Source organism: Paramormyrops kingsleyae, chromosome 2, assembly GCF_048594095.1.
Source record: "Paramormyrops kingsleyae isolate MSU_618 chromosome 2, PKINGS_0.4, whole genome shotgun sequence".
Classification (NCBI taxonomy): Eukaryota; Metazoa; Chordata; class Actinopteri; order Osteoglossiformes; family Mormyridae; genus Paramormyrops; species Paramormyrops kingsleyae.
Window position 1 is genome coordinate 34,845,891 of NC_132798.1, and position 24,768 is coordinate 34,870,658.

At 41.8% G+C, this 24,768-nt stretch overlaps 2 protein-coding genes and 1 non-coding gene across 4 annotated transcripts in view; 1 reads left to right on the forward strand and 2 right to left on the reverse strand.

The window, feature by feature from the left end:
* The first annotated feature begins 184 nt into the window (after positions 1-184).
* On the forward strand, positions 185-257 carry trnak-uuu (transfer RNA lysine (anticodon UUU)). The gene has a single exon. It is a non-coding gene; the product is annotated as a tRNA-Lys (tRNA).
* A 1,047-nt stretch (positions 258-1,304) lies between these two features.
* On the reverse strand, positions 1,305-3,101 carry LOC111854906 (TP53-regulated inhibitor of apoptosis 1-like). The gene is made up of 2 exons (XM_023833402.2): positions 2,721-3,101; positions 1,305-1,807 (listed from the first exon to the last, which is right to left on the reverse strand). Exons 1-2 carry the CDS (start codon positions 2,865-2,867, stop codon positions 1,733-1,735), a joined length of 222 nt encoding a protein of 73 aa, XP_023689170.1. The 5' UTR covers positions 2,868-3,101; the 3' UTR covers positions 1,305-1,732.
* A 2,282-nt stretch (positions 3,102-5,383) lies between these two features.
* sgsm1a (small G protein signaling modulator 1a) overlaps positions 5,384-24,768 on the reverse strand; it is a 49,068-nt gene continuing 29,683 nt past the window's right edge. The window contains exons 11-27 of one of the 2 annotated variants that reach the window (XM_023833399.2): positions 22,955-23,022; positions 21,740-21,903; positions 17,044-17,173; positions 16,687-16,842; positions 16,086-16,212; positions 15,613-15,677; positions 14,864-15,009; positions 14,122-14,250; positions 13,626-13,808; positions 13,374-13,445; positions 10,427-11,641; positions 10,156-10,280; positions 9,958-10,040; positions 9,752-9,861; positions 9,202-9,298; positions 8,724-8,891; positions 5,384-8,441 (exon numbers count right to left, since the gene is read on the reverse strand). In XM_023833399.2, the coding sequence (XP_023689167.1) occupies positions 8,353-8,441; positions 8,724-8,891; positions 9,202-9,298; positions 9,752-9,861; positions 9,958-10,040; positions 10,156-10,280; positions 10,427-11,641; positions 13,374-13,445; positions 13,626-13,808; positions 14,122-14,250; positions 14,864-15,009; positions 15,613-15,677; positions 16,086-16,212; positions 16,687-16,842; positions 17,044-17,173; positions 21,740-21,903; positions 22,955-23,022 (3,127 nt within the window). In that variant the 3' untranslated portion in view covers positions 5,384-8,352. The remainder of the gene's footprint in view (positions 8,442-8,723; positions 8,892-9,201; positions 9,299-9,751; positions 9,862-9,957; positions 10,041-10,155; positions 10,281-10,426; positions 11,642-13,373; positions 13,446-13,625; positions 13,809-14,121; positions 14,251-14,863; positions 15,010-15,612; positions 15,678-16,085; positions 16,213-16,686; positions 16,843-17,043; positions 17,174-21,739; positions 21,904-22,954; positions 23,023-24,768) is intronic. The other variant, XM_023833400.2, reaches the window with a different exon arrangement.

Sequence of the window (24,768 nt, forward strand, 5' to 3'; positions counted from 1 at the left end):
GGGTCTTCATTATTATTTATCCTATAAAGAAACAGGAAATGAAAATGTATACTTTTTCTGTCGAATGATCACCAATATGATTCTATTTCACGAAAGAAAATAAAACAACTATCTAGTACTTATAATCAGAAAAAAATATATATAGTAATCTACCAAAGACATGGAGTACAGTAGTTTTGCAAGAGCCCGGATAGCTCAGTCGGTAGAGCATCAGACTTTTAATCTGAGGGTCCAGGGTTCAAGTCCCTGTTCGGGCGGTAAACTTTTCCTCATTCAATTGTACTTATTTATTCAATATTCTTTCTACTACTCAAAAACAATAATCTTTATTACTCGGTGTAACGACAACTGTCAGTCTAAATTTTAGTTTTACTCTTTCGTGTTTATTGTAGGGTTAGCGGAACCAAGCTGTAGCGTTGAACTTGTTCCAATGTTCTGTATTATTGAGTTACTCCCGAAAGAAGCGCATTTTCCCCATTGTTTGGTGACTAATCGATCTTTTCGTCTTGTGAAGATAAGAGTGTTATTAGATGAAGGTTAAATTCTTTAGGTAAGTAGCCAATGGGGTAAGTTAATGTTATTTACTTTATTGTGGTTCTGTTTAACTTATAGGCTACTGTATTTAACTTTGGTTAAATGCTGATTATGAGATTCGCGAACAGGTCATTCCACGCCAATTTGCAGGTCATATTATGGATTTCCATGAAAAAACTATAAAATTCATCTCTTTTTGTAATAAAGATGTGCAAAATCTTAATACTGTGGACCCAATAGTTTTTCTGTGAAAAATGCTTTGAGTTAAAAATGAGTCATTTTTACTTTTCTGAACTCGTGTTTAAGCTCATTAATGCTATTTGCATTAATTGTAATAAATGTAATAATCAATCATTACGCTGTGGAGACAGATTTCTATTATAGCCTATAATATAGCCCAAAAATATAGCCACAGTAACACTTCAGTGTCTTCATGAATTTATTTTAAGTTTTTGATAGACAAGGTCTTTGTATTTCTTTCCTGTCGTTAGTAAAATAGGCTAGATTTTAATAGAACATAACATATGCACCCATTTTCTATTCATCTAATTCATCAGAGTATCATAATGTATTAAGTATGAAATTTAAATGCACTCACCCATCCTCACCAGTGGGTCTCATCCAGTATATTCAATTTAATCTTTCTTTGAATTTGTTGAAAGATCATAAAATGCTTTTTACACTCATATTTTTGTAGAAAATACAACTTTAGCTCTTTGTGCAGCTGATGACAAAAACCCCATCTTTGTAAAAAGAAACTTACAGCTTCCTCAAGTTTTAAGTTTAATTTGTCATATACACAATCATACACTGTACAACTGTGTATTAAAGTAAGGTATACTTTAAGATGCCTTTCTACCTGTTTCTTGCATGACAATTTATGCAATACAAAGAGAACAATCAAAACAGTTTAACAAACAACTTGGTTGAAGCAAGTGGGATGGCTCCTCCTATAATAATCAATAAAAAACGAAAAAAATACATAAAGGAAATTCTTCCATACAATTAAATTAATCCATAACCCATGTTTTTCATCTGAACTTGTAAATCCTTGTATTAGACTTTCACTTGCCCCGTGAAGAGTGATTACAACACATCAGTCAGGTCATGTTAATTCTCATTCTGACGCCTCCTTAAAGAAAAGTATATGAAGATGAGATTGAAGTGTAACATTAATATTCAACGTTCATTATCCACATCAGCACTCCGGTTTCTCCTTGTTCGGTCCCATGAATTCCACATCAATTGGAATATCTTTATCCCTGATGGCCTTCTGCGAATATACAATTAACACGAAAGATTTTGATTATTGTTGTGTGGACTAAAACGATACATTGCTTACATTTATTTTCCAAAGACACATGAAAAATACTATGACGAAGAACAGTATCCCTAAAATAATCCCGGAAAATGTTAAAAGCACCACTACACGAATACTAAAATTAACCGCTAATTTGATAACTATTGGACTAGTCTTATAGATGAACGCATTCCTGTGGCTTGTACTACGAATCGGGGTTACTGGCTTATCGGGCTAACTTGTCGAATTTAAGGTACCACAGTTTAAATGGACTTCATATTCGTTCACTTACACTTTGCCCAGACTACCTAAATCCGACAAGTTACCCCGATAAGCCAGTAACCCCGATTCGTAGTACAGGCCCCTGATATCACAACAGTCCAAAAGTAGAGATCAATGAGAAACATAATGATAATTATTATCATCATCATTATTATCTATTAATGTCACTGTTGCAGACATCCCATCTTAGGCATATTGATTTTAGGGAGGAATACGAGGGACAACTGGGGAGGGTTGGGGGCTTTTGTTCGTCCCTCGCCCTGGAAATACCGGATTTGTTTTAAAATACCGTATAGCGCGGTTTCAATCTCTGGATAGTATGACGGTACTAAAAATGCGATAATGCCCAAGCCTAGCTGGTTGTGGAAGCGGGGACGCCGGGGAGGGGGTACTGGACGTAAGATTTGGCGACCGGCTGGGGCGGGTTTACGGCGGAAAAACTTCCTGCTGGCTAATTATACTGCCGCGGTGCGGAAGGACAGCTTTACGGGCCATTGCGCTTTATTTGCAGGTGTCAGGGATCCGCCGGACTCCCCGAGCTTCCGAGAGCGGTGGGATGTCTGCTGTCGTTTCTGGTCATTTCCAATCGATGGCATTTACTTACATGGACACAGAGCTGGTATTTCTTAAACATCTCCGTACAAGGGTCGCCGTCCCGCTCTCCTTTCAGAAACTTCTCTGCGAACCAGCGGTTGAAGCACTGGTCGTACTCACGCTTGAGCTCCGTGCAGCCTTCCCCTACGCTGTTCATCCTCCCGATAAGTCGCTAGCCAAGTACAGCTAACATAAACTGTCACTTTATAAAATCTATCTATGTAGCACAAGTAGGTACCCCCTAAAAATGGTGGGGGGAAAAAGACGGAAGTAATGATTGATAATGTTTCTCCACACAATCGTGACCTTAAAAAGCCAAAAAACAAATTGCAAGTGAACGGGAAGTTAAATTCGCAGAGCGTTGTTTACAGGGGGACAGTTTTTCATGAAACACGTGGTTGAGGGGCTGGACTCTGGAGCTGAACCGGAAGGTGCGTGATTTCCGGTCGTTTGAACTGGGAGAATCAGTGCCAGTGGCTGCCACTCATCGTAAGTTCTATATAGTACAGGCCACAGGTACAGGCCCTGTACCTGTGGCCTGTACTACGAACTTACGAAGCGGGGTTACTGACTTATCGGGGTAACTTGTTGGATTTAAGGTACCACAGTTTAAATCATATTCGTTCACTTACGTTTTGCCCAGACTACCTTAAATTCGACAAGTTACCCCGATAAGTCAGTAACCCCGCTTCGTAGTACAGGCCCCAGATTCTTAAATTATTATTATTATTATTAATAATAATTAATAATAACAACAATAATAATTTATTATCATTGTTTTGTTGTTATAGTGCAATTTTTGGTATAACAGATTTATTGATGCAAACAACTGGTAAACATTACATTTGCTATAATGCTGCAAAACTTAGTTTTCGCATGAAAAAAACATAATCACGAATTTTTAAATATCGTACAACTTTAACATGAGGCCGATTGTGTAAATAATCTTAATTAAGAGTCTGGCGATAACCAAAGCAGGAGTACAAGACCACGAATAACTTCATTGCTCTAGGATTCACTATTATACAGGAATCCTGGAATAAAGTCAGAGTAGCTAGGATTAAGTGATCTCTTCACCTTCTGTGTGACACTTCATGGCTTAAGTACTTAAATGAAAGGGATGCTCCTTAGCAACCAGTATCAGAAAAGTGAATATGGAAAAACAAAAAGTGGAAAAATATGCAGCAGAAAGGAATCAAAACTAGTAGTTTCCATGCATCCGTACAATTTCTTACATTTTTCTTTTAAAACAAATGCCTAGCTTAACTGTGTAAATGTGACTAGTAAGCATTTACTCATTAAAAATCAAATTTCATTACAGTAATAAAATGTTATTTTCCTCATGAGCCATTATAATGATCTAGTATAAATGTTTTGGTTACCTATTATTTCCTTTGTGACAACAGGGGGCAGTGCTGTCCTGGGCAGTACTGGGAGGAGACAGGAAAAGCCTATTTCCTTGCTCCTTTTCCTCTGAGCTTCCCCACACATTGTTAGGAGGATGACTGCAGTAATTTTGCTGTAAACAGGCTTTTGCTGAAGGGGCAGCAAAAACCAAACAGTCCAATAAAACCAATGCGGACAACTTAACTCTTAAAATGGCTTGAAGATAATCTTATGGTATGGTTACTGTATGTTAAACTGGATAAATGCAAATTCTGATTACATATGAGGTAATGAGGAGAGATACTGATGCAGTCTGTATCTCTGGGCATATCCTCCAGAGTACACAGCTAAATTCATATGCTGTTATTAATTCATAGCATGTCCTGAATCTGCGGGTTTCATTCCAGTACGCGCCCCAATCCAATTAGTGGCTAATAAGCCATACCATTAATGCTGTGCCATTAATACCAGCACATACCCTCATCTGAAAGAGGAGCTTCCTGTAAAACAGAGAAACTGGGGTAGGTATTTGTCCTTTTTTGAATGCTATTTATTAGGGAGTAATTTTATGAAAACTGGAAATTCACAAATAAAACTTCACGCAAGTTCACGGGGGACAAAATAATGGCCTATCTGAATAGAAATGTAATAAATATGTCATAACAAGTGAAATATATTGAAATGATGGAGGCATTGAGTTTTATAATTATGAGAGTTTGTCATGCATATGGTGTTCAAAGAGTGTCTCCCATGACGCAGTGGGAGAGACACAGAATACACCTGGTAGATACACACCCCCAGCTATGTAATATTTGTATCTATGCCTAAATATATGTGGTGATTTTATAGTGAGTACAGATTTTCACAATCATGGGTACAGGGAATTAGTGCATTTTATCTGTGGATTGGTGTGCCGTCTGTGTCTAGAGTGAATGCAGTGATAACTAGTATAATTTCACATTTTATATTAATATTGAATTTACCAGTGAAAATCCAGTAGATAAGTTTTTATGTGCTGAAATTCACAGATGGTTAAACTGCTTTTTAAAGATGCATTGTCAAGCTTCTCCAAGGATCCTACAAAATTTCCCAAACCACTCATACCACCTAATTTCTTGTTTCTGATGTTCAGACAGATGCCTCAGCAGTACACTGTGGTCCTTTCCACCCTATTGTTACTCTCTGTTACTCATTTTCACTCATCTGAAAAATAATTATTATTATTATAACTAATGTTTTTAAAGCTATTTGGAAAGAGATAAATATTTCAGTCTACTGAAACAGTAATTGGAAAAATAAGAAGAATTCCATTTTATTGGGTTTTTTATAAATACATAGACCATCTAATATTTAGAATTTGTTTGCATTATACTGTTTATGACCAACCACAAAATAACAAATATATTAGCTTAGAAAAAAAGCAAATTCAAGTAAATAAATCAATAAAATATATAAATTTTTCTTGTTATTTTGCTGTAACATACAGTGATTTGCAGTCACAAAGAGTTACCATTAAATGCATTACAAGAAACATCCGCAACATAAAAACACAGATGAATTCAGGAAGTTGAAGAATAGGAATGGAAGTCCAGTTCTATAATGTGAGAAATGTAGGGAAATGTAAGTTGTCCCCTGTACCATTAGTTAAGAGTTAGTTTTGCAGCATAATCATTGTGTGGTAAAGGGGGCAGGCGGTCTATAGTTTGCTTTATGAATAAGAATGACACTTCCCCAAGGCAGCAATAGCAGTCTGCATTCAATTCTGGCAAATACATCTTTGTAAACAGTGCACAGGCATATTCTAGCATACATTCTTATAGCACAAGTGAATGTACATTAAGTCACTAGGTGGCATAATTAATGTGAAACAATTGTAAGACTTTAAAAAAGGTCACTTTCAGAGCAGGGTGAAAGAGACCTTCGTGTGACATATTCAAGTTAAGTTACAGCTTGTCTCTAAAACACAGTGCTGAACAAAGTTCTTTTCTACAAAAGGGCTGCAGGTGTCATATTGGTTAAAGATGTAAATCTGTTACCTTAATGCAGGAACCACACATAAATTTCTACAGTAACACATGCAGATGTATGAAGTTGCTTTGAATTTAAAAATGTGTCACCTGAGGAACTAAATGTATAAAAACTAACTGCAAATGCCTTATATCTATCTTAGGAATAGGAAACAGTTTAGGAAATAGTTTACTTGTATTGGTATTCCAGGTTTTTCATTTTTACTTTGATAATACTCAGTGTTATGTCAAACACTTGTTGTTATTTATGTTAAAATGGACTCCATTCCTATCGATCAACATAAGTCCTGAAACACAGGAATGGTACTGAGGGAGATTCATGAAAATAAAATACATTTTACAAGGCATGGGGGTACTTTAAATATTGACTGACAATAGAAAACGTTGAATAAGCATCACAAGATTTACATAATATACAGTGATTCACTGAAGAATAATGAAAAAATAAATAAGAGCACTGTATTATATCTTTGTATTTTGTATTCATTTTTGTCCAGAAAACCATAATTCACATATACATCATATACGTTTCTCTCTCTATATATATTACATATATCATATAGTTTTTTTTTCTTAATACACAGACACTTTTTAATTACATTTGTTAATTTCCCCTTGTTACAGTACAATACACAGACAGCAATATATAGATTTATCTTGGAACAGACACCAATGCCATAGGAGGGGAAAATAAAAATGTAATATAATACATTGGCATTAACACATTGCTGACAGCCTTTCAACAGTGTTCATGTTTCTTCCCAGAATGCAATGGACCATCTTGCTTCCAGTCACACAGGTTCGCAGATATGCAGGCAGGCTCACCAAAATAAAACCATCATACAAAGACGATACTACACCGATGCTAGTTTTGAGGGAAGGTAATTATACCTTATAACAAAAGCCTCAATGGTGTGTGAACAATAATAGAATGCATTGTATAATTGTACAATTATTCAAATAAATAACTGACTTTACTAAAATTAGCTCATTTACATTTTTGCATGATTTTAGGAAACCTTTGTACTGTCACTTGAAATTTCTACTGGATCAATTCAAAATTCTTCATCCAGACATATTTCCATGAAAAAAAGTTTTATGCCATTTTTCAGTCAGAAGCACTGTATAATAAATGTGGATTTTGAAATTAGCCTTTTTTTTATCTGACATACAGAAAGCATTCTGACATTTTAATGATTAAAGATATTTGTGTATCTGTTAGTCATAAGGCCAAAAGTCAGTCCTAACTTTGAAGGCCATACTGGAAAGCAAGCTGGAACTGAACCATGTTAAAATGTGAGAACATCGATAGTCAGGACCGTACAGATTAAGGCAAATAAATTTCAAACATTATTTCAAGGATATCTCATCACAAAGGTAATGGATAGTTTTCTGGTGATATCGTGTGTTTATGTAATGGGCATGACTTTCGGAAAGTTTGATGACACTGAGAAACTACTAATTTCTGTTGTGAAACATGCCAGATAGAGAACTTTGTATAAATGCACTTTGAGTGCCGTCTAAATGGCCTTTTCTCCTTTTGAACTAATGACTTCACAACATGTTCTTACCCCAACTGAATTGACTTCTATGTTGCCCTCCTGCTGACTAACAAACTGAGCCATTACAATTGCACCAATATGAAGCGCCTCGACAATCGAATACAGAAATGCTTCAGAAATATTGTGGCTGAGATCTGTAATGTTTTCTCGTGCTTAATTTGCAAACTCAGCTGGAAAGACTCTCTCCAACCGCTCTCTAAGAGAACAGTCCAGAAGCCGAGCTTAAGTTCCAGGAGGAGATGGCTCAGCCTGACCATAACACTGAAGTAGTATTTGATGGTCAGAACCGAATGCACCATGTTGAAATCAGTTCTATAGTGACTTTTGACCTGAAAACCTGATCTTTCTTATGAAGACACCGTCAGTCAAATTGCTTCTACTTACTAAGGTTCTACAGAGGTGACATCAGACTATCCTTCCGGGCCATGTGCCTCTTTTAGTACAGAATACACATTGAGTTTTCATACCTGAACTGTTACCTGTTACAGTAGGCTATATTACACACATACTGGCAGATGCAGGAGAATGCTGAATGGCAAAAGGCAATGATACACAGTTTTGCACGGTGACAGACGGCATACGAGACTCCAGGTCAGACGTGGCTGAGACAAGCAGCAAACTGGGAAGCCTGTTCACGGGAACTGGCAGAAAGTGGGGCCATGTGGGGTCACTTGTTTTCAATGAGCGTCTGCACCTTGCACACCAGGTCGCGAGCCAGATTCAGTATGTGCTGGATGTTGTGGTGCTCCGCCATCTCTGTAAGAATAAGGCATATGACCAGTAATAACACATTCATTGCTTCATTCTAACAATGACAACAGTGTAATCTTCTCAGACTGTTCTTCTCGCACTCAGAGTGCTACATTCTACCATTTCTGAGTAACAACAGACCTTCAACTGCAGCATCATGGGGCGATATGGCAGCCATTTTGTGCCAGTGAAATAAGCACACATCAGTTTCCTGGTTCTCTTTGAGCCATATCTTTTTCAGCAGCTGTCTGACTGCGGCTCTGAGGTGAAACCACAGAAGTTGCTCACCATTGAAGAACTTAATGATGTCCGTGAAGTCCATGTTGTTCTCCAGTATGATGTCCCTGTAGAGCTCCACCAGAGCGAGGGCAATGAACAAGACAAAGTGACTTGAGGAGGTGTACTTAGCGGCCCAGATGGTCTCCCACACGGCGAACACGTCGTCGTACACCAGCTCTGGAGGGGTGTGGAGAGCAAAGGGGTTGGAGGTCAGTGGTAAGAGCTGGCAAGTCCCACACTCACTTTACACTTCATCTCACAAGGAGAAATGCAAATGTTCAAAGAACAGAAAATTATGCAAAGATGGAGAAGTGGAGTAGCAGCAACCTCCTCAACAGCCAGATAAAATCATGCTTTCATGGAACAGAATTTTTTTTTATACTGATTTTTGTAGCTGTTTGATGTATTAAATTAAAAGACTACCTTCAAAGAACAGGCACTTGCATTCGAGCACTGCTCTCAGCGGATCCTCGCAGAAGGTTATTACCTCGTTTAAAGTCCAACAGAAACCATCGGTAGCAGAAGTAAAAGTGGGTGTAGTCTCCATTTTGGTGCATCAGCTCAAACAACTCGGAATCCAGGATCTAGAGGAGGGAGAAGTGGAGAGAGAGAGAGAGAGAGAGAAGGTAATGGAGAAGCTTCTATCCAAAATGAAACACATTTACGCACCCACACACACACATACGCACACACACCAACTTTTACTTTTGTCCAGTAATTTTCTTCACCATCTGCTCTACAGCTTCTGGGGAAAAATTATAGCAACGCTACCTGAATTAAACATTTTTATGTTTCATGGCAATATGGTTAAAACTATCACTCCTGAGTTCCTGCAGTCTTAGTGTGTTCTAGTTGCATTCTAATTCAATAACAGAAGAGGTATAAATCAGCATAATGTTGGTGAAGAGCCCACAATAACAACTGAGTTTACACAGTGCGTCGTTTGCCCCAAGTTCAAAATACCCTTAAGTTTCATCCTCAGAAACTCTCTGTTGATCCCTTGAGGAGTCACTGCTTCCAGATTAGGGTCGTTTTACCTGGATGAGAGACCGCATGTTAGCAAAGTGGGTGTCCATGGCACCCCCATGAGGGAAGTTCTGGTTCATCCTCTTCATGAGCTCTGTGAAGCAGCTGAAAGCCATAGCCTCTATGGCAAGTCAGGGAGAGACAGAGAGGGTGAGTCAGTCAGCCTTCTTGGTTATAGGGATAGTTCTTTCAACTCCTGGAAAAAACACAGACTCACCGTCATCCAGGATGACGAGGAGGGGTGCCAGCAAGTCACACATACCCTGGACATAACCGATCTCCAGGTGCTGCCAAACGTAGCTGTGAAGATAAGGACATGCTGAAGTTACATTAACAATTACCAAAAAACTCCTGAGAAGGCATTAATAAGGGCTTTCTCTGCGTGTGGATGCACATTGACAACTCTGATGGGCACCTGCACATGATGTTACGGAGCTTCTCCAGGTTGGCGGGAGTGAAGTACCAGAAGTTCCTGTCGCAACGCTGGACGTCCTTCTCGATTCGGTGAAGGTTGATGGTGTACATGTCTAGCAGTTCTTGCTATAACAATCAACAATAATAAGACATGGGAATTAAATACCATGTTAGTCATGAGTGATTGAAGCAGCTCTCTTATCATGCCTTTAGCTAATGCTCAGCATCCAATGTGCTAATCTCACATGATCCAGACGGCAGCAGGGTCTTACGGAGTAGGTGGTTCCGATGGAGGAGACGGGTGATGCAGCTTCATTTTTCACTTCCCCACCGACGGCCAGGGAATCAAACTGGGGGAAGAGGCTTTCCATCTCGGGCTCGGACAGGGCCGACCCGCTCCCCTCTGGGCTGGCCTTCCCCACTTCATCTTCCAGCCGCAGTTCCAGTACCGGCAACCCTGTCGGACCCAATTCCGCATCCTCCAATTCTGGGCTCGCTCCCACACTGTCTGCTAGGGCTGACAGCGAGTCTCCGGTGCTCTCGGAGGGGGCCTTCCTGTCCCATGGGCTCATGGACACTTTGGCAACCAGAGGTATCTCCTCCATTTCGATCGCAGAAGGAGACTCATCAGAGTCTGTAGTGAGCAGGACCTCCTCAGTCCTTACAGAACTTGGAATTTCAGTAGCTGTCAGCAATTTGGACCCAGTTTCAAACACCTTAGGCATGTTAATATCCATGAACTTCATTCCATTTTCCTTTTTCTCCTGAACCTTGATCTCTTCGGATTCTGTGGGTTTCCCCTCTTTCATTTCTTTACCTTTGGCTTCTTCTTTAGCATTTTGGGGGCCGTCAGTTGCTGCTGAACCTTGGGCTACTGCTTCTCGCCCGTCAGGCTCCTTCAGTTCTCGACCCTCAGCCCCCCATGCTTCGGGACACTTGGACACCAGCTTTGTTTCAGGAGTTTCTGCCTTGACAGTTTCTGGAGCAGTGACGGCTTGTGTTGCTGGAATCCCTGCTTCCTTGGTCTCTAGACTCACATCGCCCCCTGTCTGTTGAGTCTTGCACGCCGTCATCTCCGCAACGCTGACGACCTCTTTATCTACAGCCACGGCTTCCTGTCTTTCAATGCCTTTGGCTCCTTCCTTGGCAGCTGATCCCTTTTCTGGAAGGACCTGAAGCTTGGTGTCTATGCTGGCAGCAGGAATGGGCTCAGCTTGCTGCTCTGTCTTGACTGGGCTTGGCTGAGGAAGTTGTGGCTGGAAAGAGGTGCCTTTAGCTGCCGGCTCAGGCGCACTGCTGTCTTCAGTGCTCAGTGAGCGGTCCGAGAGGCCAGAAGTGATGGAGAAGTTGCGGGAGGAGGGGTGTCCCGAATCGGGGGAGCTAGTACCATTTGGCAGGGCACCGTTGGGGATCTTGGGAACCTGCTTGGTCTCGTCACCCTTGGGTTCCATCTCTATCTGATCTACTTCCTCCACTGACTCAAACACCTGCAGCAACAAACCGGGGAAAAACAGCGTGACCGAGGAGAGAATGGGGGAGGGGCAGAGAAGCCCAGGGTAGCTGGGAGGGCGGAATGCTCTCACTGATGATATTTCAGGAACAAGCTCATAAATGCAAAAATGAGAAATATTGAACATACGTATACCGTAACATTCAAGCAAAAATGCACAATACTGAGTTTAAGGTAGAAGGCACAGCAGCCCAGTAGAAGCCCAGTAGTAGGTGCCATGGCTCACAGTTTCAGGGATTGGAATTTGATTCTTGGGCTCTCCCAAAAACATGCAGTTAGCTGAACCGGCATTTCTAAATTTCCCATAATGTGTGTGAGTGTGTGTTCATCCGCCCTATTCCCCCTGCTTCCTGGGACAGTGTCCAGGCTCACTGTGACCCTATCCTGGTTTAGCGGTTCTGGAAAATGGCTGGGTTAAGTATAGGCACACTGTAGACCTATAGTTTCACCTTGTAACCCTAAAATCATCCATTTCTGCAGGCATACGTTCAATGAAATAAGCCAGAAGACAGACTCCAGGCAGCCACTGGTGAGGGGCACATTTAATCGGGTTTCACATGACACAAGTGGCACAGAGAATCAGGACAGAGACTCTTATAGACTGCAAGCTGAAGGTTATTTGGATGACAGGACTGTTAATTACCGTTTCCATTCCCGTGTGTACAATCTTAAAACATTTTTAGTGTAATTCAAATTAAGTTTATAATTAAGGAATATAAACATTACTTAAATGACAGATTGAAATTACAGACGGAAAAAGTTTTGAAATTTTGATAGTTATACATGCCATTACCTAAAATACAGCTTAATAAATGTAGAGGTTAAAACATTATTTTTAAATAATTACATGAATGGAGCAGCAGGTTGAGTAACTGGGCTTGAGATCAAGAATCCAATTATTGTCACCTCGTAAAAGGTACTGAAACGGTTATGTAAACAGATGGCAATAAGGAGACTAATCGAGTATGAGTGCACACTGCATTAAGTCATGCTGAGTTCAAAACAGATACAAATTATGCGATGACACCACAGAATGACACACATAAACAGAATGCAAACGTCGGAAAAGAGAACACATGCAGGTCTAAGGTCCCAAAATAAAGCAAAACAGACATGGCTAGGTACGCCTAATGAGCAAAGAGTTTCCAGAATAGATCAGTGACAGACTGAGACAGGTGAGCACTCCCCATTGGTCAGGCAAAGTCAGGTGATAAGGCCATTTATTAATTTCACCTGTGTTGTTTTAGCACCCATCTAAGATTGGGTTCTAGGTTTCTCAAAACTCCACAGAAGATACCACAACCCTGTGCCCTGTTTTAGCCTTTTCCACAAGCCTGTTTTACCTTCGGGTGTGCTTCCCCTATACCAAAGGCAGAACAGATGCCTTTCCATTTGGTTTTGTTAAACCCCATCTTCACTTCCATCCACAAATAAAGCCCCTAACCATCCCTGTGTCACGTGATGACTTTTGCCACGGGAGGAACAAATGGATGTGGAGTCGGTGAAGCTGCAAGCGATGCAGGTGGGCTTTGGAAACGCTTGGAGTCCGTGTTGGCTCAGCAGATAGCGAAATGTGCGGGAAGCGGAAATATACAGTGTATGCAGCACTTTGTGTCGCTGCGGCGATTAGTGCGGTGTGGACACAGCTGAATGCACGCTGCAGTGTGTATGCGCGTGTGTGCGCGTGTGTGCGTGTGTGTGCGCAGTACCTGTGTGCTGCTGCTGGAGTCACTCTGCAGTCGTGCATGGCTCTGTCTGCCTGAGCTGCAGCTCTGGGTGGACTGTAGTGCAGATAGGGGTGTGGGGGGGGGGGGGGTGTGGGTAGGATGAGGTCACCGGGAACAGGACACACCCCAGGGTAGGGTCACGGGGGAGAGAAAACATAGTTTGAGTAAAACAGCAGCTATGGTTACGTCGGGGTGGGTGGGGGGGTGCTATGGCGGGATGCCCCACTTGGGTACCTCGTTGCTGACAGTGGAGTCGCGGTGCATCATGCGCTGCACGCCGCTGTCCACGCTGGCCCCAGACGAGCACTTGGCCAGGGCAGCCGCGTGCTGCTCCTTCTCCCGCTGCCGGACGATGGCCTCACAGCCCAGCCACTCGCTCATGGTCTGCTCATAACAGGCACGCACCTGGTCGTCCACCTGCCACACAGGGGCGAGAGAACGCCGCTCAGGGGAGCAGCCAAACACGCTCGTGTGGAATCATTCACATTCCCCTAATCATTTCAGGAACGTCTTATTTGGGTGACAAAACCACAGAATGCAGTATGCTACAAGCCAGTAGCAACTTCCCAGCAGAATTCCAGTTTAAGGTCCATTTTTTCCAGTGGAAGAGCATTCTATAAAATCTCCATTTGAAACCTGAAGCAGTTCATACACGGTTCTGCTTTAGCTGGACTGCCGGGGATCGTTCCCTGAAGAGCTTTTCCGTTCACAGGACATTCACCAAACACACCTCTTTCCTCTCGGCCTCTGACATCCCAAACTGGTAGTGTCCCAGCAGAAATGGCCAGACCTCTCTGCGCAGTGAGGGGTCTACCCCCCCAAAGTACACCAGCCTCAGCAGCTCCTGTTCTTCATAAGCCTGGCGAACAACCAGAAACCAAGGTTTTAAGACATGACACGTGACACGCACAGGAACACGCCTTATAACAGGTGCGGCATCAGCCGACATGTGCCGGGTGATGCAGGGGTGAAGAATGTAGCCCCAGTCCGAGGCCCAGCAGGATCTAGACTAATTTGTCCTGTTTTCGTCTGTAAAAAACTTTCACCTTAATCAGAATCTACTCTTAGCCCATAGCTACATTGTGTAGTTTCATCTGGACTATAACTAATCATAATTATTTCATACCAGTATATTGCTTATGAAATATTCTTCCATTCACATAATTTTGCCAAATATGCTAAATGTATTAAATCTAAGGCTGCAAATGGAAAAATAGATTATAATCAGAACAGCTATTTAACAGAACAAAATTCAGCAAAAACAAAAATACCCAGAGCGGAGAGATCATCACCAGCCGCGATAATTTACCGTGTCTGTTACTGGCAGCCTGTAAGCACCTTAGTCACGGCCGCATATGGCCGCGTGACTGAGAGTGTGAGGGCCGCAGTCAAACGAGTGCGATAAACAGCGCCGCCGGCTTGCATGAGGTTCTGGCATCCTGTGGGGGGCGGGGGGGGGGGGGGTCACTCACGGTGCAGTCTTTCAGGAAGCTGCGCCACACCTCCACAGAGAGACCCCCGCGGGCGTCGCAAGGCACGTCGGGATCCACGATGGTGTGGTTCACCAGGGCGGACAGGTGGGTCCGCACCGTGGAGAGGTGGCGGCAGTACGCCAGCCCTGCACGCCGGGATCGAGAGCGATTAGAGGCTCCTACTTAAGGCATTTCACATAAGGCATTTCACATAAGGCACTTCACTTAGACCACTGCCATAGTTAGGATCAGTGAGATTCCGCTACACATCATTAAATGCAGCCTTTCAACTCTAGCATTAGCATATGCATACAGGTATTTACTGCCAGACAAGAGAATCTCAATAAATTGTTAAGGCTGGTAGCAGGTAAACAGCTGCAAATATGAATATGTTCAGAAAGAGCTCCTTTACAGAAAATCAGACATGAATGGAATCCAAGGCAGCTTCTCTTGCTCGCTGGCTGCTCACTCACAGAATTAACTTCGGCTTGTGAATTTTAACATCTTCAGGGTTTTCAGATTTAAAAATTGAAATGGTCACTTCACCATCACTTTGGTACGAATCAATGCTGGTCATTGAAAAAAAAATGACCAGCTGGGTTCATAAGTCATCAAAAAAGAATCAAAGTTAATACTGGGTCAAAGTAAAAAATGGTAATCATATACCTTAGGATGCCTATTTACTAAATGCCATCACAATGGGCTTTAAGATGACGTTTGAGTAACTGCGTGGAGAGATGGATACATACAGCCATAGAAGGCCCGGGAGATGATCTGATACTTCATGTTGTCACAGAGCAGCTTCAGGGGGGCCCTGCAGAGGTGAACCCACAGACCACAGCTCTGATCAGAGGACCAATCTGGTATCCTATTGGTTATGGTCAAGGATCAGATGTCCCAGAGGGCCCAATCATAGCACCCTTCAGCAGTGCACTTGAATTTATCCAGTAATCTATCCCGTATTTCAATAGGCAGCATTGTAAGTCACAATAATAAAAATACACGGCTTAGTGTCTCTCAGTTAATCACATGCTTTGAATTTAGTTTATTCCAATTAAGCTGTTCATGGAATATCAAGCAAATCTTGCAAGTGAGGCTGAAGTTGTCCACATGATAATCACATGACCGGATCCTATCTGCATTACAGTGGGTGACATAGCGCTTCAGTAACTGTATAATGTGACCCTGTGTCACCAGATGGAGGTTCCTGGGGCCTCCTCACCTTTCCTGGTTGCAGCCATTGGGGGGGCCCCCATCCGACGAGCCACTCTGGGAGCAGGAGGAGCAGGAGGACTTCCTGGGGGTCGGGTGCCACATGCTTGCCCCCTGGTCCATCAGGTCTGGGGTTACTGAGGCACAGACAACACCTTCGTTATCCTGCTGCTTACGAGAGCCAACATCCCAGACCTGGCAGGGACTACAAAGCACCAACGTGCCAGCAAGATGTGATCATCGTGGAATCTGAGGTCAATCACTAGCTGTGAACCAAAGCTGGATTACACAGATTTGGACCAAATTCAACACCACATGCAGAGACCCAAACACACACTATAAAGCTGAAGTAAATCCTTCAGAAGTAAACAAGGCTGCTCAGGACACATAAGCATGAAATGGAAAATGACATAAGATGAAAGGAAAGCGATAGCCAGATGATAGCATGTCTTTCTGTCAAGCTAATTGTTCACCCATGTATCCCTCTTATTCTGATTACCCACACCACCACTGTCTTAAGACACGCCCAGAAAGGGGGAAGGCAGAGCTTTTCGGGTGGGGAGCATCTGAGGCAGAACTGGCCAGGAGAAGCACGAGGGGCAGAGCTTTACAGCGGTGTGAATTCGGGTCTTGGAGGGGTCCAGGGCAGCTGCAGGAGTGCTTGGGGACCACCAAGGTCCTGGACCTCCGAGAGGGGCTTCTCCACATGTGCAAGGAGAGGGAGCGGGGCAGGGGGAGAGCAAGGGGGCAACTGGGAGCAACGGTCACTGAAACAAACAATGATGAACACAAAGAATGAAGACATACGATGAACAGAAGAACAATGCTACAAACAAACGACGATAAATGAAAATATGTATCGGATCAATAAACAACTCAGCAGGCGGACAGATGGAAGGGGAAGAAACTATAAACAAGAATCAAATGTGTCATATCCTTAACAGGGATGGCAGTGCACAGTCACTTACCAAACTCTGATTGGCTACCAGGGAACAAGATGCGGAAGACATAGTCTGTGGCCTCATCCTCCTCTTTGTCGGAGGTGGACTCTGACGAACTCTGCAGACATCTCTTACGCAGTTTTGGGAAAACCTTTCCCTGGGAAAAAGAAATGTTAGTGGCTTATCCAGCAACACTGAGGACCTTCTACAATGTCAGGAAGAAGATCCATCCTTCCTCTATCAGCTTATCCAGTGAATCATGGGTCACAAAAGAATAACCTCCTGAGTCCCGGGCTTTTGTTTGGTGTGCATGTTTTATTTCCTTTAGCTATTTGGGATTAGTAGGACCTTATAATCATAAAAAACAAACTTTTTTTTTTTAACAATTAGTAGTTTTAAACAAAAATGATGTCCTTACAGTATATGAGGACGTAGGGTCTCAGGAGGATAAACACACCAATTTAGACAAAGAAAATATCCAAAGTAAAGTGTTCCACCTCCAGAAGCCAGTGGCTGTGCTTTCCCTGTGATAAAAATGGAACAAATGGAAGACGCTTATTTATGCACAAAGGGTGAGAGAAGCCATTCAAATAGAGCAATCAGGGCAATGTTTTTCAGCAACAGTGGAATTTATTACATGCTATTTGCTATGTAATGCTAATGATCAGAGTCACGGTTCATCACACGCATATTAACATGAGCTCCATGTGGGCTGTGGGCTTTAACCACAAAAACAGACTTTATCCCACCCAGGTGGCAAACCTGCAGGTTTAACGCCCTTTGGGCTGAATTAAGAAGCGGCCATATTACTCTGCCTTCAGTATCGAATTATGCACCTGCTACTTCCCACGCGATGAACGGCACAGCCCTTCCATCAGACCGCATGCAGAACTCTCAAAGCACACATAGCAGACGGGATCAAGCGGCATTTACACCTTCACTCGCAGCCAATCACGACCATTCATACTGTCGCCAGGGGACACAGATTCGCAAGGCAGCTCGTTTCGGTGGTGGTCAGGAGTGCAGGGTCTGGAGACACACGCCATGCAGAACAAAGAACACCTGGCTTAGCTTGTATTGCTTCTGCTGTGGAGTTTAACTTGGGAGGTACTGCAGAGCCAGAATAAGCAGAGAACTACTTTTGAAGCAGCATATCTATTCATTGATGTTTGCGCCTCCTCTGGTTAAGCTGTAAACTGGAGATTAAGGTTAAGTCTATATCAGGGGTCACCAACCGTTTTGAAACGGAGAGCTACTTCTCGGGTACCGAGCCATACGAAGGGCTACCAGTTTGAAACGCTTGCCTAAACTTATCTAAACTTCATGTATAATAAACATGTTTTAAATGTTTTTTTTATATATTGTCATTTTCAAGTCTATATACAGTAAATGCAAATGTGATTAAAGAAGAATAGTAACAGGATAAAATTAAATTTTAGATGCTGCTCACTGGTGAGTTGTGCTATTTTTAGAACAGGTCTGCAGGTGACTCATGTGGTCCTTAGGGGCACCATGTTGGTGACCACTGGTCTACATCTTCTAGTTCTTAAGTAACTGTTTTGATGATTATTTTAAACATTTATTTTATCCTATGCAGGCTAAGCCCCAGGTTTATGCCCAATGCTGCCTCCAGACTCCAGCCCCCCTTATGTCCCTGTATGAGATAAGAGGTTAGAAGATGGATGGATTAATGGATGGATGGATGGATGGATGGTCAATATAAATTGTGCATTTTGTTCACTGTACATAGACTGGATTGCCTTTTGGTGTTTCATGCATAACACCCCTTATTGTACCCGTACATGAGAACTGAGGAACAAAAATTTTGTTACAAAGTGTAGCTAAATAACCAAAAGCATAAAGTATAACCCACACTAGTGCTTCAATGGTCTCACGTTCCAAAGGCTCCTGCATTTTTTATCTACAGTGGTACCTCGACCCACGAACAGTCCTGGTCACGAACAAATCGGGTTATGAACCAGATGTTCGAAAAATTTTTGTACGGGTTTGCGTATCGTGTTTCAGCCTGCGAACACAAACATCCCCCAAAAGGGTCCCAAAGAACCACCTGAAACACGAAGAAGTGTACATTATGCCCAAGAACGGTGTGGAATGTATAAAAAACTTGTTGTAGATGTATGTCTTTACTATACCTCTTTAAAGGTCGAATATTTGAAAAAAGAAAAAAATTGAGAGAACGTTCTGTTATAGCGGTACCTTTCAGTGATTGATAAACATGTTTGTGATGGTTTTTAACAGTCACATATCTATACATAAAATTACAGTACTTCATTAATAACAAAAATTAAGTAACTCCTATTTAAGTGTTACATTCTCCATTCACACATAGTGGCAACTGCGTATTGTTTGTTTACAGTACAAACAAAAGTTCATCGCCATACAACGCATGGCATCACGAAATGTACATAAAAAATTTAGGCATATGAAAAATATGTACAATATAATTTTAAAAAATCACTTTTTCAAAATTACTGTATTGTATTTGACTTTTACTCAGTCTTTTAATGTTAATTGTTTAGTTTTTTTGGGGGATGTTTTGTGGTTCTTTTCCGTGATTTGGCGTCTTTTGAGCGACCGGCCCGCCAACAAGCGTATGCTCAGTTGTGTATTGGTCCGCCTTCTGTAAACGTATGTTCTCTCTTTCCCTTTTTTGCTCTTTAAGTTTATTTTAATTTAAGTCATTATTCTTGGTCACAGAAAAAACATAATTTTTAAAAAAAAATTCTGTGATTCTGAGGTTTGAACGAATTATTTGTATTTACATTATTTTAAATGGGAAAAACTGATTCAGGTTGCGAACTTTTCGGGTCGAGAACTGAGTCCTCGAAAGTTTGTGAGCTGAGGTATGACTATTTATATTTCCTAAAGCAGCGACTCTGTTCTTGGGTATAACAGCAATCCTCTCTAGGGATGCTGCCCCCCACTCGAGGAGATCCCTGTAGCTCATTCTGATTCTTTTTTTATTATTTTTATTCTCTCCTGGCAGGAAAATTGGTTTAATCTCAAGGGGTGAGAGAAGTGGCCAGGAGCCTTTGCTAATGTTGGCTCCATGAGGCATCCACATGTTCCGGCAGAGACGAGGAAGTTTGGTCCTATTCTTTCAAAAGTTGTTTTTGCAAGTGATACCAAGAGCTATGACATCTTTATCAGGGGTGAGGGCAACTGCACGCAAATCGACTGTAATAAGGTCTCTGTTCCTGCTCTATTGCCTGCTCTGCTCTTACATTCTTCACTCAAAATGGGCAGGCATGTCATACAACTAAATATTAAAGACTTTGTTGAAATAGGAAAAAGTTGGATTGCTTTAATAAAACAACCAGGAAAAAAAGCACAACAGTGAGAAGCAAATATACATAATAGATGTGCGTCTGGTTTGGGGTTGCAGGGACCATTGAAATAAAAGCACTCCATCAAATAAATAAACACACACAAAGATAACACTGGCTAAATTTATGTGCACATTATACAAACTGAATCAGAGATGTAATGGAAGAGTTAGAGTTCAACACAGACATTCTGATTCAGAATATCTGATCCTATAAGGACGATCATTCTTTCTGAAGCCTTTCATTGATTACACTAGACCACCTTTATAAGTTTAAGGTGCTTCCTGCTCTCTGTGTGCTTGAGGGTGACATGCAGGGTCTCACAGTGTCTTCCCATAGGGCGCTTTTCCACTGCACCAGCTACAGAATTTTTGGTGCTTCAGAACAGTAATAAAGTCAGTAGTCATTTTTGTGTTTGTTTTCCACTGGCATGAAAAACTGGCACCGGTGTAAAATGACATCTTCGCAACTTGAAGAGGGGTATTTACTACTGAATTAAAAAATGGCTATAATATACTTATAATATACTTATAATATACTTATTACAATGTGCAATATTAATACCAACATGGGATATTAGGCACATGCAATTCTAACATTGCAAGGACAGCCATGGTCAGCTGGGTTTGAGATCAGGGTTTTTCAAACCATCATACTATATGGAGATTATAGTGTGGGGGGTTAAGTTTCACTAAATCATTTTTAATCTTTTACAGAAAACAAAACTTAGCAAGCATTGCCATTTGAATGAAAAATCAGTTTAACGTTTACTGTTGTTTGCTCTCAGAAACGATCATTTTCATCCTTGCCGTTTTAATCGCTCCTGAACTGGTTTGTGAAATATTGATTTATTTTGAACTTTTTTTGCTTTATAAATATCCCAATATTTATTGCAAGAAAACCACCTTGCAACATTTGAAATTTTTCCAATATCATGCAATCCTATATATTCTACAAAATACTTTTTATTTCTTGTCAAGCAATTCATGTCTCATTGAATCTGTTCTTCTGACCAGACTGCAATTAAAACTTGGCTCTCTTCATTTGCCTATCCATCCATTATTATTAATCATTTTACTGTGATTATCACTGTTGTGGTTATCATTGTTGAGTTCTTAACAGCGCTTTTTTAAGATGCCAGTATTTTGTGTTTCAGAGGCAGGTTATTTGCATAATCAACCAATAATAATCACGTCTGCAAGTCCCATTCCAAAGTACCAAAGGCATACCCCAGCTGGTTTGGTACTTCAGTACTGGTACGGGTACGGGTACTGGTACTGGAACTGGTATGGGTACTGGAACTGGTACCAGGCAGGAAATCAATGGAAACTAAAACTTTGGCACCTGGTGCAGTGGAAATGCCCCCACATACACACCTTTCCTCTCTGCGACCACAGGGGAGGGTCTAGCTGTCCATGGGGCAGGAGGCCATTCTCCAGGCAGGACAGGAACTGCAGGAGGTGCCCCCCTTTGGGAAAGCGCAGAGGGGGCCGCTGGATGCCATCCTGGCTCACGAGCACCACCGTGCCCCCGCTGTCCACTGGAGGGGGGGTATGGGAAATGTAAGAAAGAATGTTGAAAGCACACACATGATCCTACACCACATATACATGAACACACTAAGGTACGTCTCATTGACTTGCAGTTTAGTAAATGCTTTAGTTTACCACCCTTAAGTCTCATCCTCAACACTCAGAGCCCATCAGTGGGCAGTTCACCCCAAAACTGAAAAATATATGTTTTAGGGGGGTTTTAGTGCTATCTGTGCGTCTAGGATATTCTGCTGGGAGATGCCTAGTTTTAGAGATATTGGCCATAGAAATTTTGGGCCTCCCTCAAATATAATGTGAGTGAATGGCATTTGTTAAAATGCAAAAAAAGTACATTTAAAAAAATTCAACAGCAGTGTCTCTTACCAGAAATCATGAGCGGGATATTGAAGATAATCCACAGACTTTGTAGCGTACAGTTTAATGTAGGAACTATTTCCTTCTTCCGAACTCCACAAACCAATCGTATCACTGCACAGAGGATACGAGCAGGAACACCCAAGCAATATCTTCTGCACAGTGATACGACAGGTGTGTGGAGTTTGGTAGAAGAAAATAGTTTCTACATTAAACTGCTCACTACAAAGTCTGTAGATAATTGACAATAATCAGATCATGATGTCTGGTAAGAGACACTCCTACTGAATTTTTCAAATGTATTTTTATGGCTCTTTAATCACCACAGAATGCCTAGATTCTTTAAACATGACTCCTCAAAGACAGAACAACTGAAAATTATTAAAAATGGACTGAATTTCCATTTTTACTTGCTAAACCTAATATCTGTTTTGCACAACAATGGTCTTTGTGTCTATTACTATACTGAAACATATTACACTACAGATTGCTTGTGTTTCTTCATATTAATCCCAACAGAAGCTAGATTTTTCTTAAAAATTCTTGACAAGGTTCTTACTCATAAAAGGAATATAGCAGCAGAGTGATTTCTGGTATATTTAGACATGTTAACCAGCAAAGTATCAATTTATAGTGTGGAAGAGGGGGAGCATGGATTGATGGGGGTGTAAGAGAGCAGCCTACCCTGCTGGTGACAGTGCAAGTAGACAATCTCCTCCAGGCGAATCGTCATGGCATAATCCCAGTACACACTGCAAGCAATCACATTAGCATCAGAATTATTCCCACATACAGAAAAGCTGACTCAGTCAGCTGCCAGCTGTTTTGATTCATCGGAGAGAGGGGCTTTATAGAATCGGTTAAAATTAACAACTAATTAAAAATGCAGTGCAGCCCACTGAATGAGAAATACCCACAGGGAGTACAGTGTAACTGGTGTATAACAAATGCATAACGTAATTAATATCCTGTGGATTGGACAGAGGTGATGGGAAAAGACAGTCGTCCCAGAGGCTCAGAAATGTGTGGGATATGGATAATTGTAGATCTCTAGGAGGTCAGGGGAGGATCTAAATATTATTTGGCCTTCACACAGAGGCACCTACCATCAGGCTCTGTACTGCCCCAGGCCCATAGTAGGGCCCAGCAATAAGCTCTCAGACAGGCTTTTTTGTTTGTAATAATAGTTTTTCAAGAGGGGTGTAGTAACTAGGGATGAAACGGTTTCACAGTAAACCATAATAACATTCCCAATGGCTAGTATTTTATGTAAACACATTTTGCATCGTGTTGCTAATCATATTTGTGGTTTTCAATACAACACTTGGTGAAATCATTTCCTGTCATTTTCAGCACATTTTAACAATACTGCTAATTTTGGACACTATAATCGTAATATAAAATTTTCATACTGCTTCATCTCCAGTGGTCACACATGTTGCCACATGTCCTGAGAGCTCCTAGCCGTATCCTTGGTGATTTCACAGATTGTACTGCACTGCAATAAAGTACACTGCCTTTTTTATCACACCATCAGACCTGCTAAGGTCCCACCTGACCATCAGACACGGTCAGACAGGTTCCCACACCTGTGAAGGTCCCACCTGACCATCAGACACTGTCAGAGATGTACCCACACCTGCTAAGGTCCCACCTGACCATCAGACACAGTCAGACAGGTTCCCACACCTGTGAAGGTCCCACCTGACCATCAGACACTGTCAGAGATGTACCCACACCTGCTAAGGTCCCACCTGACCATCAGACACAGTCAGACAGGTTCCCACACCTGTGAAGGTCCCACCTGACCATCAGACACTGTCAGAGATGTACCCACACCTGCTAAGGTCCCACCTGACCATCAGACACTGTCAGAGATGTACCCACACCTGCTAAGGTCCCACCTGACCATCAGACACAGTCAGACAGGTTCCCACACCTGCTAACATCCCACCTGACCATCAGACACGGTCAGAGATGTACCCACACCTGCTAAGGTCCCACCTGACCATCAGACACGGTCAGACAGGTTCCCACACCTGCTAAGGTCCCACCTGACCATCAGACACTGTCAGAGATGTACCCACACCTGCTAAGGTTCCACCTGACCATCAGACACTGTCAGAGATGTACCCACACCTGCTAAGGTTATATCAATAAGGAACTAAGAAAATTGTGATTAAAAAAGTTTAAAATACCAAACAACATAAGTTAAGTTTTATCATACATGTGATAATTTTTGCATATAAAATGAAGTGCTGACTGACGACTGGTCAATCGGAACCGATCGCGGTTGTAAATCTATGATGACCTGCATTATTTTTCTCTCTTTACAAAGACGGGTATTTTCATCTACCAGGTGTTTCTGATTGTTGGTTTTTGCTTGAATACTCTGGGGATGGATATTAAAGGGTTGAAAAATACTTCACGGCAAACAATATTTTAGACCCTTTCTTTAAAATGCATAGGAGCACCAAATACAGAAAGTTTTTTTGAAA

Excerpts from the sequence above, each read along its gene's own strand:
- LOC111854906 (XM_023833402.2), bottom strand. The coding sequence starts at position 2,867 with ATGAACAGCGTAGGGGAAGGCTGCACGGAGCTCAAGCGTGAGTACGAC. Across the intron at positions 1,808-2,720 it reads AATACCAGCTCTGTGTCCAT|AAGGCCATCAGGGATAAAGA; the intron begins GTAAGTAAATGC and ends GTATATTCGCAG.